Source organism: Rutidosis leptorrhynchoides, chromosome 5, assembly GCF_046630445.1.
Source record: "Rutidosis leptorrhynchoides isolate AG116_Rl617_1_P2 chromosome 5, CSIRO_AGI_Rlap_v1, whole genome shotgun sequence".
Taxonomy (NCBI): domain Eukaryota; kingdom Viridiplantae; phylum Streptophyta; class Magnoliopsida; order Asterales; family Asteraceae; genus Rutidosis; species Rutidosis leptorrhynchoides.
This window is the reverse complement of record NC_092337.1, coordinates 365,836,979-365,853,728: the sequence shown is the minus strand read 5'-3', so window position 1 is coordinate 365,853,728 and position 16,750 is coordinate 365,836,979. Positions and strand designations below refer to the sequence as shown.

Here is a 16,750-nt window from a genome sequence, read left to right as displayed (position 1 = left end):
TAATATGGAACGTTTTTAATCAATAAGAACGGGACATTCATACAAGCCATAACTACTAGGAGTGGTAAAACAACACATGACCCTTTCACACCTAGTCAAGAGGAGAAACATGAATCACCTGACAAGGCTGATACAACAAATGTTAACAATGAATCCCCTTTGAAAACAGATGTGCCTTTTAAGATTGACAAACCTTTAGAACCTGTTCCATACCCTCAGCAACTAAGAAAAGCTAAACAGCAAAAATGTATAGAAAATTTCGCTAATATGTTTAAAAACATAAATGTTAATGTCCCTTTAATAGACTTGTTAAAAGAAAATTCGCATTATGGAAAATATTTAAAAACCCTGTTATCTAATAAAGGAAAAGACCATGAAAATTCCTCTAAGTTTATTATCACAGAATGTAAAGCTATTGTTCAAAAGTTCGACATTCCTGAAAAGTTAGGCGATACAGGAAGTATTACAGTTCCATGCTCATTTAATGACTCTAGAGTATATCAAGCCTTAGCAGATACCAGGGCTAGTATAAATTTAATGCCGTATTCATTATATAAAAGATTGGGTCTAGGAGAATTAACTCCCACCAGGATGTCTATTTGCTTGGCCGATAGTTCGTTTAATTACCCAATAGGGATAGCTGAGAACATACCGGTAAGGATTGATAAATTCACTTTTCCCGCCGATTTTGTTATTTTAGAGATGAAAGAAAATGATAAAATCCCGATAATATTAGGAAGGCCATTTCTAAGCACTGCTGCTTTTGAATTCCAAATGCAGACTAAGACATACAGCCTAGGGATAGAAGATGACAGGATCACTTTAAATAATAATCTTGAATTAGATCTCTCTTGTACGACAATAAAGTATATAGAAACCTGTGTCGAGGAAGAGGTCGATGAGTTTTTATCAATGGATATAAATGAGTTTGTGTATGAAATAAAAGAGGAAAATCTAGATAATGAATTTGAAGAATTAATGAAAGATGATTTTGAAGAAGAACATGAACCTATAACTGACGAATTAAGAATAAAGCACTCACTCGAAGTACCACCAAAAATAGAACTTAAAGAATTGCCTCCGCATTTAGAATACGTTTTTCTGAAGGACAACTCTGAACTTCCCATTATTATATCTTCTGAATTATCCGCAAATCAGAAAGAGCAACTATTGGAAGTTTTAAAGAAACATAAGAAGGCTTTTGCTTGGAAAGCCTCTGACATTCGAGGGATTGACCCCACCTTCTGTATTCATAAAATCCTATTGGAAGAAAACGCAAAACCCGTAATTCAAAGACAAAGACGACTAAACCCTAATATGGCTGAAGTAGTAAAAAAGGAAGTTTTAAAATTATTAGACGCATGAATGATTTACCCAATATCCGATAGCTAGTGGGTTAGCCTAGTGCAATGTGTCCCTAAAAAGGGAGGAACCACTGTTATGCAAAATGAAAATAATGAATTAATTCTTACTCGAACCGTTACCGGTTGGCGAGTTTGCATAGATTATCGAAAATTAAACGAAGCAACTCGAAAAGATCACTTCCCACTTCCGTTTATTGATCAAATGATTGAAAGATTAGCCGGAAAGGAATATTATTGTTTCTTGGATGGTTTTTCTGGATATTTTCAAATTCCAATAGACCCTAAAGATCAAGAGAAAACTACTTTCACTTGTCCTTTTGGTACTTTCGCTTATCGAAGGATGCCTTTTGGGTTATGCAATGCCCCTGGCACCTTTCAAAGATGCATGACAGCTATCTTTCACGACATGGTGGAAGATTTCATGGAAGTTTATATGGATGATTTTTCCATCTTTGGAACATCCTTTGATTCCTGTCTATCCAATCTTGATAAAATGCTTGCTCGTTGCGAAAAGACGAACCTTGTTCTTAATTGGGAAAAATGCCACTTTATGGTAAAAGAAGGTATTGTCCTTGGTCATAAAATTTCTAACAAAGGAATTGATGTTGATAAAGCAAAAATTAATGTTATTTCCAATCTCCCTTAACCTACTAATGTTAAAGCAATTAGGAGTTTTCTAGGACATGCTGGATTTTATAGACGATTTATTCAAGATTTCTCAAAAATTACTCGTCCATTAACCAAACTTTTAGAGAAGGACGCACCCTTTGACTTTAATGAAGATTGTAAGAAAGCATTCTCCATTTTACAAGAAAAACTTACTAACACACCTATCATAATATCGCCTGATTGGTCGAAACCTTTCGAACTTATGTGTGACGCTAGTGATTATGCCATAGGAGCTATTTTAGGGCAACGGAAGGAAAAACACTTTCATCCTATTTATTATGCAAGTAAAACATTAGCTGGAGCTCAGTTAAATTATAAAACTACAGAAAAAGAATTATTAGCTATCGTTTTCGCATTAGATAAATTCCGTTCATATTTAATAATGAATAAAGTAACATTTTACACGGATCATTCTGCCTTAAAATATCTGCTCGCTAAGCCTGATGCTAAAGCTCGACTCTTACGATGGGTTTTACTCTTACAAGAATTTGATATGCAAGTTATTGATAAAAAAGGAGCTGAAAACTTGGCAGCGGATCATCTTTCGCGTTTAGAAAATACTGATTTAGATGATTCCATCGAAATTAGAGACACATTCCCTGATGAGTGAAATGTCCCGTTCATATTGATTATAAACGTTCAATATTAATTGATTTCGTCGCGAGGTTTTGACCTCTATATGAGACGTTTTTCAAAGACTGCATTCATTTTTTAAAACAACCATAACCTTTATTTTATCGATAAAGGTTTAAAAAGCATTACGTAGATTATCAAATAATGATAATCTAAAATATACAGTTTACACACGATCATTACATAATGGTTTACAATATGAATATATTACATCAAAAATAAGTTTCTTGAATGCAGTTTTACATAATATCATACAAGCATGGACTCCAAATCTTGTCCTTATTTTAGTATGCAACAGCGGAAGCTCTTAATAATCACCTGAGAATAAACATGCTTAAAACGTCAACAAAAATGTTGGTGAGTTATAAGTTTAACCTATATATTATCAAATCATAATAATAGACCACAAGATTTCATATTTCAATACATCCCATACATACAGATAAAAACCATTCATACGGTGAACACCTGGTAACTGACATTAACAGATGCATATAAGAATATCCCCATCATTCCGGGACATCCATCGGACATGATATAAAAACTCGAAGTACTAAAGCATCCGCTACAACGGATGGGGTTTGTTGGGCCCAATAGATCTATCTTTAGGATTCGCATCAATTAGTAGACTGGTTTACTAATTCTTAGGTTACCAAGTAAAAGGGGCATATTCGGCTTCGATCGTTCAACCATAGAAAGTAGTTTCATGTACTTGTGTCTATTTTGTAATACATTTATAAAGCTGCATGTATTCTCATTCCAAAAATATTAGATTTTAAAAGTGGGACTATAACTCACTTTCACAGATTTTTACTTCGTCGGGAAGTAAGACTTGGCCACTGGTCGATTCACGAACCTATAACAAATATGTACATATATATCAAAGTATGTTCAAAATATATTTACAACATTTCTAATACGTTTTAATGTTTTAAGTTTATTAAGTCAGCTGTCCTCGTTAGTAACCTACAACTAGTTGTCCATAGTTAGATGTACATAAATAAATTGATATATATTATCTTGACCCAATCCACGACCCAGTGTATACACGTCTCAGGCTAGATCACAACTAAAAGTATATATATTTTTGGAATCAACCTCAACCCTGTATAGCTAACTCCAACATTACTGCATATAGAGTGTCTATGGTTGTTCCAAATAATATATATAGATGGGTCGATATGATATGTCAAAACATTTTCATACGTGTCTATGGTATCCTAAGATTAAAAAATATATTAGAATATATGTATTATGCAATATAAGTTAGCTAGGATATGATTAATATAGATTTGTTACCAATTTTCACGTAGCTACAACAGGTAAAAATATCCAATCTTGTTTTACCCATAACTTCTTCGTTTTAAATCCGTTTTGAGTGAATCCAATTGCTATGGATTCATATTGAACTTAAGTTTATGAATCTATACAGAAAAAGTATAAGTTTATAGTTATAAATATAGGTTACAAGTCGTTTTTGTAAAGGTAGTCATTTCAGTCGAAAGAACGATGTCTAGATGATCATTTTGGAAAACATACTTCCACTTTGAGTTTAATCATGATTTTTGGATATAGTTTCATGTTCATAAGAAAAATCATTTTCCCAGAAGAACAACTTTTAAATCAAATTTTATCATAGTTTTTAATTAACTAACCCAAAACAGCCCGAGGTGTTACTACGACGGCGTATATCCAGTTTTACGGTGTTTTCGTGTTTTCAGGTTTTAAATCATTAAGTTAGCATATCATATAGATATAGAACATGTGTCTAGTTGATTTTAAAAGTCAAGTTAGAAGGATTAACTTTTGTTTGCGAACAAGTTTAGAATTAACTAAACTATGTTCTAGTGATTTCAAGTTTAAACCTTCGAATAAGGTAGTTTTATATATATGAATTGAATGATGTTATGAACATCATTACTACCTCAGGTTTTGTAGATACACCTACTGGAAATGAGAAAAATAGATCTAGCTTCAAAGGATCCTTGGATGGCTTGAAAGTTCTTGAAGCAGAATCATGACACGAAAACAAGTTCAAGTAAGATTTCCACTCGAAATAAGATTGTTATAGTTATAGAAATTGAATCAAAGTTTGAATATGAGTATTACCTTGTATTAGAAAGGTATCTTACTGTAAATAAGAAAGATTTCTTGAGGTTGGATGATCACTTTACAAGATTGGAAGTAAGCTAGCAAACTTGGAAGTATTCTTGATTTTATGAAACTAGAACTTATAGAATTTATGAAGAACACTTAGAACTTGAAGATAGAACTTGAGAGAGATCAATTTGATGAAGAAAATTGAAGAATGAAAGTGTTTGTAGGTGTTTTTGGTCGTTGGTATATGGATTAGATATAAAGAATGTGTAATTTTGTTTACATGTAAATAAGTCATGAATGATTACTAATATTTTTGTAATTTTATGAGATATTTCATGCTAGTTGCCAAATGATGGTTCTCACATGTGTTAGGTGACTAACATGGGCTGCTAAGAGCTGATCATTGGAGTGTATATACCAATAGTACATACATCTAAAAGCTATGTATTGTACGAGTACGAATACGGGTGCATACGAGTAGAATTGTTGATGAAACTGAACGAGGATGTAATTGTAAGCATTTTTGTTAAGTAGAAGTATTTTGATAAGTTTCTTGAAGTCTTTCAAAAGTGTATGAATACATAATAAAACACTACATGTATATACATTTTAACTGAGTCGTTAAGTGATCGTTAGTCGTTACATGTAAATGTTGTTTTGAAACCTTTAGGTTAACGATCTTGTTAAATGTTGTTAACCCATTATTTATTATATCTAAAGAGATGTTAAATTATTACATTATCATGATATTATGATATATTAATATATCTTAGTATGATATATATACAGTTAAATGTTGTTACAACGATAATCGTTACATATATGTCTCGTTTCGAAATCATTAAGTTAGTAGTCTTGTTTTTACATATGTAGTTCATTGTTAATACACTTAATGACATGTTTACTTATCATTTATCATGATTAAACATAGTGTATCAATATCTTAATATGATTCATATGTATTTAGTAAGACGTTGTTCTAACGATAATCGTTATATATATCGTTTCGAGTTTCTTAATTCAATAAACTCAATTTTATGTATATAACTCATTGTTAAAATACCTAATGAGATACTTACTTATCATAATATCATGTTAACTATATATATAATCATAATATATATATATATATATATATATATATATATATATATATATATATATATATATATATATATATATATATATATATATATATATATATATATATATATATATATATATATATATATATAACGTTCGTGAATCACCGGTCAACTTGGGTGGTCAATTGTCTATATGAAACCTATTTAAATTAATTAAGTGTTAACAAGTTTGATTGCTTACCATGTTGGAAACACTTAATCATGTAAATAACAATTTCATTTAATATATATAAACATAGAAAAGTTCGGGTCACTACAATGAGTGCCTCATGATGATTTCCGATGAGTCATATCCATGGTTTGCTGACTTTGCAAACTATTTAGCCGCAAAAGAATTAAGGAAAGATTTTATGTATCAACAAAGAAAGAAATTCTTCGCTGATCTAAAATATTATTTTTGGGAAAATCCTTATTTATTCAAAGTAGGACCCGACCAAATCATTCGTCATTGCGTACATGGTAAAGAAGAAAATGAAATCCTAATACAATGCCATAGTAGTGCACCTGGAGGACATTTTGGTCCAAATTACACGGCTCGCAAAGTATTAGATTCTGGATTTGATTGGCCTACCATATGTCAAGACGCACATAAATTACTTCAATCATGCGACGCATGCCAACGAGGAGGAAATCTTTCAAAACGCGACGAGATGCCCCATCAAAACATTCAAGTCTGTGAAATATTTGATGTGTGGGGTATCGATTTTATGGGACCATTTCCTTCTTCTGAACGAAATCAATATATTCTGGTAGCAGTTGACTATGTTTCTAAATGGGCTGAAGCAAAAGCTCTTCCCACTAATGATTCGCGAGTAGTGGTTGACTTTCTTAAGAAACTATTTTGTCAATTCGGGTTCCCTAAAGCTTTAATTAGTGACCGTGGAACCCATTTTACTAATCAATTACTTGAGAGAGTTCTTAAAAGATATGGTGTTAACCATCATTTTTCTACAGCTTATCACCCTCAAACGAGTGGTCAAGTTGAAAATACTAACCGAGGATTGAAAAGAATACTTGAACGAACAGTTGAAAATAACCCGAAACTTTGGTCTCGAAAGTTAGATGATGCATTATGGGCTTTTCGGACTGCTTACAAAACACCCATAGGAACTACTCCTTTTAGGTTAGTTTATGGAAAAGCTTGCCATTTACCCGTTGAGATTGAACACCGCGCATATTGGGCTTTAAAACAATGTAACTTCGATCCTTAGGAAATAGAAAAACACCGACTACTCCAACTTAATCAACTTGATGAACTTAGACTTTCGGCTTATGAAAACTCGATGATTTATAAAGAAAAAACAAAAGATGGCATGATGCACGGATTAAGAATATTAAAATATTTCAACCAGGGGATAAAGTTTTAATTTTTCAATCAAAATATAAATTTTCTCCTGGGAAGTTAAAATCCAGATGGATGGGACCTTTCATTGTTAAGCAATCTTTTTCTACCGGATATGTTGAATTATATAACAAAAAGGGTGAGACGTTTAAAATAAATGGTCACAGATTGAAAATCTATTTTGAAAAAGATGCATTACCCGGAGGGGAAGTAATTTCCCTTACCCCAATAAAAACTTAAATTTCATAATTTAAAATACTGTAGAGTTTTGTAAAATGTTTGTATATTATCTCTATTTTCGAAAAAATAAAAATATAAAATTTTTGGATGAAGCCGCCGGCTTGGAATAGCGAAGCCGCCGGCCTGGCGAAAATAGAAAAAGCTGCTGGCTATCATTTCAATTAATGGCTTTTGACCACGAAGCCGCCGGCTTGGCTACAAAGACGCCGGCTTTGAATTTCGAACAGTTTTAACCCTAAAACCGCCTCTCTTTCTCATTTTTACAATTCTAACTCCCCAAAAACGCTCTCAAGAAGGAAATTTGATAATTGTTCAATTCAACTTGTGACTCATGGCTGATAGGGTAAGTTTCGATTTTACATTCTACATTATTAAAATCCTTTTAAATTCTGCAAAATCTGCCATGATTGCCTGGAAAATGCATGAAGCCGCCAGCATGCTTACGAAGCCGCCGGCCTCATCTTTGTGTTTCTATGTTAAATTTTCGCTGTTTAGATAATTAGTAAGTTATGAATTGTTATGGCATGTTTATTTATGTTAGATCTGTTTGAAGTCAACACTGAAAAATTTGAAAATCTGGAATCTAACATAAAGCCGCCGGCCTGGTCATGAAGCCGCCGGCTTCCTGAAAAAATATTATTCGCTTTGTTAATTGAACTCATAAACAGGTGATGTGTAAAATCGCGTCTATAATTTATATAAGGAAATACCGGTTCAAAAGATTACTACACACTAACGGGCAGTGTACCCGATCGTACAATAGTATAGAAAATGATAAATACCGGTTATCGTTCCAAGGACAGTTCACACGCAATTCAAGATTATTAACTAAATGCAATTAACTAAACAAATAAAATGAAATAAAGGAAATAACAGATATTTGGTTTTGGTTATTTAACGATTAACCAATCAAGATAGATTTAAATATAAAGACAATATTTTTGTGTTTTATATTATATAAAATAAATGCAGACTCAACAAACAAATTAAAGATAGTTTTGAATTCAATAGACAAAGAAATGTTCTCCTAGATCTTTTACCCTCATGCCAGATGATATAGTATTAAGCACAAATTATAGTGATAAAATGCATGTAATTACTAAGGCGGTTCGTTTAGAGTTCTCTTTTACGAACACTCAAGCTAGGATTTATCGGCTTAGGGTTCCCTCTCACCAACGACCTCGTTGCTTGTGACTAAGTAATTAACTAATTCAGAGATTTAGATTCAATTGGTTACACGTTCGCTTCACACAATTCACCCCTGTTTTGTTCAACATATGTTACCTAATTTACCCCCTTGGTACAGTAAGCACCCAATTAATTAAGACAAATCAATTGAAAATTAATGCACTAAATTGAAACAAGGTTCCCTTTTGTCCAAACAAGTACACTAATCAATCTCATAACATACATCAACACTCACAAGTGTGGTTCTTTATCCAAACTCTAATTTATCATGCAAAAAATCGTATAACTATAAAAGAAATCATCCAACACTAAGGTTATTAATCTAGATGAACATAATAATTTTAGCTCATGATCATAATATAGATTGAACACAAACACAAATCAATATTGCATATAAAATTTATCATCCACATAGACATGGAAAATTAAATTAACTAGCAATAAATAATATGTGTTTAATAATTCATAAAATAGAGTAGCAAGAATGAACCAAAATATGAAATAGATGTTGGACTCCTTTGTTTCTTTCTGTTTCACGCCAACACCTTCAATTCCCTTCTTGTTCCACTTGGCCAACAACAACAATTTAATTTATTTGTTTTTGATCTTGGCCAATCAATTCGAAAGACCACCTGACCAAATCACGGCCACACACAACACAAAATATTTGAATTGTTTTTTTTTTTTTTTTTTCTTTTGTTGTGCTTCAACCCCAATAACAAACGCACCCTCTTTTTTTGTGTTTCTTTTCGTCGACAGTAAACAACCCACAGGGGGTCCCACGATCGGCTACCACTCACCTAAAACTATCCTTTTTTTATGCTAGATGATCTTGGTATTGCCGTTTTAACTCTAGAGCAAAGCTGCCACCCATTTTAATTAAATTGGGCCCAGTGGCCCATTCACTCAAATTCAGTTAATTGTTGTTGTTGTTGTTTGACTCGGTACTTTAGATCGTTCAAAATTTCCAGTAACAACGAAAACGCATGTTGTAGCTCTCTTAATAACGGCGTTCGGGCTATTAAATCTAAATTAGTTTCGTGTCCGTATAAGTAAATTATGGCCAAAACAGTAGAGGCGCGCAAACTTTGCAAAATCACCAACTTATTACACGACTTCACCAAACTCAAACCAAACTCGATAACTGATACCTCAAGATAAAACAATATATAATGTACCTTAAACGCTTAAATATCCAACTTTATCATCTTTGTAGCTCTTGAACTCAATTCTTCATAAATACCATCAAATGGTCTCCAAACCGTATTCAAAAAGAATAAAATACGACGGATATTGCTAAGATAAACGTAGTTGAATTTTGCAATATCAACAGGTTTCTGGAGAATTTTGTGAAAATTATTTTATGCAGGTTATGAAGCCGCCGGCATGGCATTATGAAGCCGCCGGCTTCGTTCACTCATATTGATTTGTTTTATTTTTCTAATGTTTATTCGAATTGTGATAAAACAGAGAGTTAGGGCTAGGGAGCAGCGTGAGGAAGCTGAAATTGTGATTAATTGGGCTATCTTACATCCCTGGTTGAGGTTTCCCCAAGATGATGACCGATTTGAGATTATGGCTCGCAAGCTTAAAAGGATGTTGCGTCAGGAGATGTTGGCTCCTTACACTATTGATTGGTCTCCACTTCATACAGTTGGGTTGTATACTACTTACAGGGAGATGCTTCATACTAATTATTTGGTCCCTCTGGCTAATGGAGGAGGGATGAGTGTGGTGTTTGAGGATTGGTTTAACTTGTTTATCAGTCAGGAGACTATTCATCCTAGTTTAGTTTATGAGTTGCTTGCTTCTGCTGTTTGCTCCCGCCACGTTCAGGATGTGACGGACTCGTCGTTCTTTAGGTTTCGTTTGGGAGGACGCGAGCAGTCTATGAGCATGCTTGGTATTGCTCGAGCTTTGGGTATCTATGGGGAGCGTGTTAATGAAACTTGGTTTGAGGATTATTTGACGACCGCTGCTAGACAGGGACGATCAGGTACTAATCTGGCTTTTAATTATGATGCCGCTTGGAGTGAATTTAGTGATCAGTCTATGGGTTTCCTTAATACCGAGGTGCGGAGGAAGAACATTGTTTTTCCGTACATGTTGTAACGACCCTGGTTTTTCCAACGTTTATTTATTAATAATTATTATTATTAATACGTGTGATAAAACGAATGTATGTTATTACATTTACATGTCGCCATGATTGCCCGAACTTGACTTTAATTGCCCGAAACGTCTTTGTGACACCCGAGACTTACACGAATAATATTTTCAAGTATTATTTGCATTCATGATTAAGTTTATTAATCATTTTAATTAACTAAGACTATTAATTAGTTACTTGGGCTTTAATTGGTTTAACTTGTGATTTATTGAACTTGGGCTTTGATTAATGTTGTGGACTCTTGATATTGGGCTTCCAAGCCCACCCTACATTTTAAGTGGACTAACTAGCCCAATATTGCATGTAAGTAATACTTAGAGTTGTAACTAGTTGGTTATGTTACTTGGAATCTAGTTAGTAACTTATCCCCATGCACATACATCTAATATCCAACTTTTGTTAGGCTTTACAAGCAAGTAACCATTGAACTTTCTTCTCCTCCCTTCCCACTCTCCAACCGTCGGCCTCATTGCATATGGGGAGGAGTTTTGAATTTTTTTTTTTTTTTCATAACTTACTCATTCTTATTCCTCTCATTTCCAAAAACACACACTTACCTCTCTTTTTCTCTCAAACATTTTCTCTTTTATTCTCTTAACTTGTAAGTATTATGTTCAAGTTTTCTTCCTTCTTTCTTGTATCAAAACCGTAGCCTTGGCTACAAGAATCATCATCATCATCATCAATTGTTGTTTACTTGTTACTTACTTGTAGTTGCTACTTTGTTACTTTGTTACTTACTTACATATACAAGAATCAAACTCATTAGTTTCATTCTTCATAATATCTTGAATTTTCAAGAACACAAGAACATAAACTTATTAGTTTATGATTCTACATTTATTGTTTCAAAAGCTTGTAAGTTCATGGTTGTAAAACTCATACTTATGACTCATGAAGTAAACTTCAAGTTTACTTTCTTAAAGATCAAACTTAGGTTTGAATCTTTAAAGTATGAACAACCATGAACAAGTTACTTGTTTACTTAGCTTATTTACTTCATTTACTTGCACTTTATTTTCATGTTGTTGGTTGTTATTGGTCAAGTGTTACTAGTTAACATTGATCTCATTAATCTTGAACTAAAAGTTAACTTGAAAGTTCAAGAACATATAAATAAGTTTTCTTTAAATATAACTTTGTACACTTATGTTAGATCTAGACTTTTGAGTCTTGGATCTTCAAGATCAAACTAAGAACTATGTTCTACATCTTAAGATCTTGATTAGTTAGTTTACTTTCAAGTTTGTAAATTGTTATTAGTCTTAAAGTTCATGTATGTGTTAGATCTAAGACTTTGATATAACTTTGGTTCATCAAAACACTTGCAACACTTAAGTGAGTTGTGCTTCATGTCTTAGACTTGCACTTGGGTTATGATGGTCAAATCTTGGTCATGATGATGCAAACACATCAACGAGTTGTACACTTGAAGCTATACGCATCAAGGATGAGAACCGTGATAAGCATCAAGCATCAAACTCACCGGAACCCATTATTTTACTGCTTTCTGTCTTCTACATACTGTTCTGCTGTTTCTGTAAAAGACCAATAAACCTGGGCTGATGTGACCTTGATTTTCAAATATATCTTTTAGAGTAGATAACTTTTCATATAGGACTCGTCTTAATCCGAGTTACGGTTTAGGATTTATGGCCCTCCGATCGTCACTATGTCCTTTTAACGTTGTGCAGAAATTTCTGACCTACTCGCACTTAGACCATCGCCACGGTCAAACGAAGAAGAGTTTGCTTCTGTAAATTTTACCACACTTAAAGGACTCATATACGGAGCCATGGCCACTAGTCTCCGCTTAATTCATTAAGGGTAGAGGCCGTGGTGACTGACTGAAGTCAGCCTTTGTTTCAAACTACTTTCATGAACGAAACTTACTTTACGCCTTGTGTTTGATGATGAATGATGATGACCCTTAGGACCTTATTTATATACTTTTAAACCTATTAAGACGATTTACTGACTTAGTACTATTTGACTTAGGTTGAGGACTTTCGGACCGATTACTTGCACACCTTTTCTGAACCAACTTTACGACTACATTATCATTGTGAGTTATAGCATTCCCTTTTTACTTTAACTTATTTTGAGAACTGAGAATACATGCGCATTTTATGTTTTACATACTAGGCACGAGTACTTAAACTTATATATGTGTGGGTTTTACAAAGGCAGAAACATTGCCTTTAGCTCGGTAACGTTTAGTCATTGGTTTTTGAACCGGTGAACGCGAATCTTAGATATGGATCCATAGGGTTTGACATCCCCACTCGGGCTAGTAGCGCTAGCATTTAACGAGTGTTTAATACTTCGTAGACATACGCACTTGCCAAGTGTACTTTCAGGGGGTATAAACGTTAAGTTAGTTACCAAGTGCCCACGGTTAACATATATACTTTATCATACTGTTTTGAAACGCTCTTTGTAGCACTGAAATCTCGTGGCCTACCTTACATACTGTTATACTTAAACTATAGCTCACCAACCTTTGTGTTGACGTTTTAAAGCATGTTTTTCTCAGGTGCTTGAGGTTAGCTTCCGCTGTGTACTAGTCGTGCTGTAGACACCCGCTGCTTAGAGTTGTTATCGCATGAACTACTTTATTTTGCATTCATTCAAACATTAGTACTTTTGATCTATGACTTGTAACGACCATTGTAGTCACATACACTTATTATTTGCTTCTACTTAGTGAAGCATGCTTTTGGATTGTAAAACATTCGATGTTGGTTTAGACATCACTTTATTTATGAATGCAAACTCTTTTTGAAAACACATATAGTACTTAACCTTGTAATGATTCCTGTTGTTGATGATTCGTACACGATGGTTTTATACGGGGCATCACATTTGGTATCAGAGCATTGGTTGTAGGGAATTAGGTTTTATACGGGGCATCACATATAGTACCGACCCGAGTAGGATTCACTAATAGGACTAATCTACAACTTGTTAGTTTACGTGTTTCTGCTGAACTTACTGCATGCTGCTGCTTACTTTCACTGCTATATGCCATATGTTACTACATGATTTCACTACTGTATGATATCATTTGCTTTCGATTGCATGCTACTTCTGTACGATTCGTTATTATTGCCATGCTACTTATTGTTATACATGATTTAAACTGTTGGCCTAATACGTGCTTGCTTTATGACTTACTGACATGGAAAATTTATTTTTCCTTGTTCAGATGTCGGATGTACCACCTGCTAGCATTTTGGGCAGTTTAGACTCTTCAGCTACTCCACCTACCACCGTTGCAGATCCACCGATCCCGATACGCACGAGTGACCCCGGCGCTTCATCTTCCGGGACTAGCAGCCAGCCGCCTGCACCAGTGGCTACTTCTGATGGACACGTGAGCCCTACGGAGATTCCAGCTCTGTCTACTCCCGGATCCTCGGAGTCACAGCCCCGCATCGGTGGTGTTGTGATCCCCGCAGAGTTCGGGGAAGGGTCATTCCGTAACCATATGCGCATGCCGTGCCGATGCGCTCCAGATGGATGTTTAGTGCCGATTCCGCCATTCAGACACAGAGAGATGTTGGCCGCCTTCGGACTGCCATTTCAGCCACCCGTGTCACTACCACATGATTCGGATGACTCATCATCCGCCGATTCTTCATCAGATGATTCTTCATCAGACTCCAGTAACGACGAGGACCCTGCTGATATACCTATACAGGTACCCTCCACCCCGGCGAAGAAGCGGTACCGTCCTGATGGCACCGTCATTCCAGGGGTGAATGGAGGTCGTGCATTCACTGACGCTTTTGGTCGGCGTCGGAGGGTTACTGCCCGTAAGCGGCTTGTGCCGTACCCTGCCGACCCACTCATACGTAAGGCACCTCGTTACGTGCTGACTATTTCTGGAGCCGGGACATCTGCACCCCACTTCATGCGGTCTGCACCACCAGCTCCACCAGCACCATCCGCTTCACCCGCACCACCTGCACCACCAGCACCACCTGCCCTACCATCTCCCACTGTCGAGGAATTGACTAGGGAGGTGGGAATCCTCCAAGCTCGGGTTACTGAGCTCGAGGAGCAGTTGGCTCAGGTTTTAGACATCCTACACCCATCTTCACCGTAGGACTTTTGTATTTAGATTTCGTTATGTAATCTAGTTGTAGTTTATTGTATTACTCATGTATTGTACGGACTTATTCGGATGTATGAAACTTATTGCTATTAATGGAACTTTGCGTTATTTAATTCTTGCACGATATTCTATTTACGTTACTGTATGGTGTTTTGTGGTACTTGTATCAACTTGCATTACTTAATTAACATGTGTTGTGCTGTTTACATATTGGTTATTATATACTATATTATTATATATTGAATGCTGGATTTTGACTTGAGTCAAAATTTTTGTTTAGAACATCATGGCTAACGGTCGATCCACACCTACTGCTGCTCAAATTGAAGAGATGATCCAAGAACGCGTAGCCGCAGCCCTAGCAGAAAGAAATCTCCAAGCTCCACCGCCACCACCACCAGTTATCCCACCCGTTCGAAATGGGTGTACTTACAAGGAATTCCAGAGCTGCAAACCACATAACTTCAGTGGAACCGAGGGACCGGTTGGTCTCACCAGATGGTTCGAGAAACTTGAATCAGTATTCCGAGTTAGCAACTGTTCGGAGGACAATAAGACCAAGTTTGCTTCGTGCACGCTATCTGACGGCGCGCTAACGTGGTGGAACACGTTAGCTCAAGCGAAAGGCATTGATGAGGCGTATGCTACGCCATGGGGGGAATTCAAAGCTGCTATGATTGAGGAGTATTTTCTGAGAACCGAAATACAAAAGATGGAGATGGAATTCATGCAGTTAAAGGCCGTTAGGAACGACCTTGATAGCTACAACAGGAGATTTTTGGAACTAGCCCTGATGTGTCCGACAATGGTCACCCCAGAATTCAAGCGAATGGAGAGATACTTCTGGGGACTCCCTAAGAGCATCAAAGGAAACGTCACCTCATCCAAACCCCCAAATGTTCTCGAAGCGATGAGTATGGCGCATACTTTGATGAATCAGATAACCATCGATGAACCGGAGAAAACTAAGTCTGAAGCAGGTACTAGTGAGAAACGCAAATGGGATAACCACAACAACAACAACAACAACAACAGGGGAAGATTCTATGATCAGAACCCGGCAAAATGACATGAGGGTTTCAGAGGAAACAACAACGGTGGAAACCCCAACAACAACACCAACTCCAACCCGAACTACAAGGGAACCCTACCTCAATGCAAGAGGTGTTACAAACACCACACTAGGTATTGCAATGTTATCTGCGAGAAGTGCCAACGGTCTGGGCATGTTGGAAAAGACTGCAAGGTCACCACTTTGAATGGGAAGCCGAACACCAATGGGCTGAAGAAGTGCTACGAATGCGGGCAGACGGGCCATTTCAGAAACGCATGCCCCAACAAGCGAAAAGATGGCGGGCCACCCCGTGGTAGAGCTTTCAATGTTAATGCAAGGGACGCACGCGAAAACCCCGACTTGGTGACAGGTATATTCAAAATCAACAATCTTTTAGCTTCTGTCTTGTTTGATACGGGTGCGGATAGAAGTTATGTATTTAGACATTTTTGCAATAAGATTAATTGGTCATTAGTCCCGTTAAAAGAGAGTATGCTTGTCGAAGTCGCCAACAGTAAACTTGAGAAGGTTGACCATGTTAGTCGTGGAGCTATTATCAACATAGCTGGTGCAGATTTTGAAATTGATTTGATACCTATCAAACTGGGAAGTTTTGACGTGATCGTCGGTATGGATTGGTTGAGCAAGACAAAGGCCGATATTATCTGTGGAGATAAAGCACTTCGCATACCACAAGGAGACGGTGAGTCACTGATCATCTACGG

At 35.9% G+C, this 16,750-nt stretch overlaps 1 protein-coding gene across 1 annotated transcript; it reads left to right on the top strand.

Annotated features, from left to right (window-relative positions):
* Window positions 1–267: 267 nt before the first annotated feature.
* On the top strand, window positions 268–1,365 carry LOC139849713 (uncharacterized). The gene has a single exon (XM_071839345.1). The coding sequence runs from the start codon at window positions 268–270 to the stop codon at window positions 1,363–1,365; it is 1,098 nt and encodes a 365-aa protein (XP_071695446.1).
* The last annotated feature ends 15,385 nt before the right edge of the window (window positions 1,366–16,750 follow it).

Excerpts from the sequence above, each read along its gene's own strand:
- LOC139849713 (XM_071839345.1), top strand. The coding sequence starts at position 268 with ATGTTTAAAAACATAAATGTTAATGTCCCTTTAATAGACTTGTTAAAA.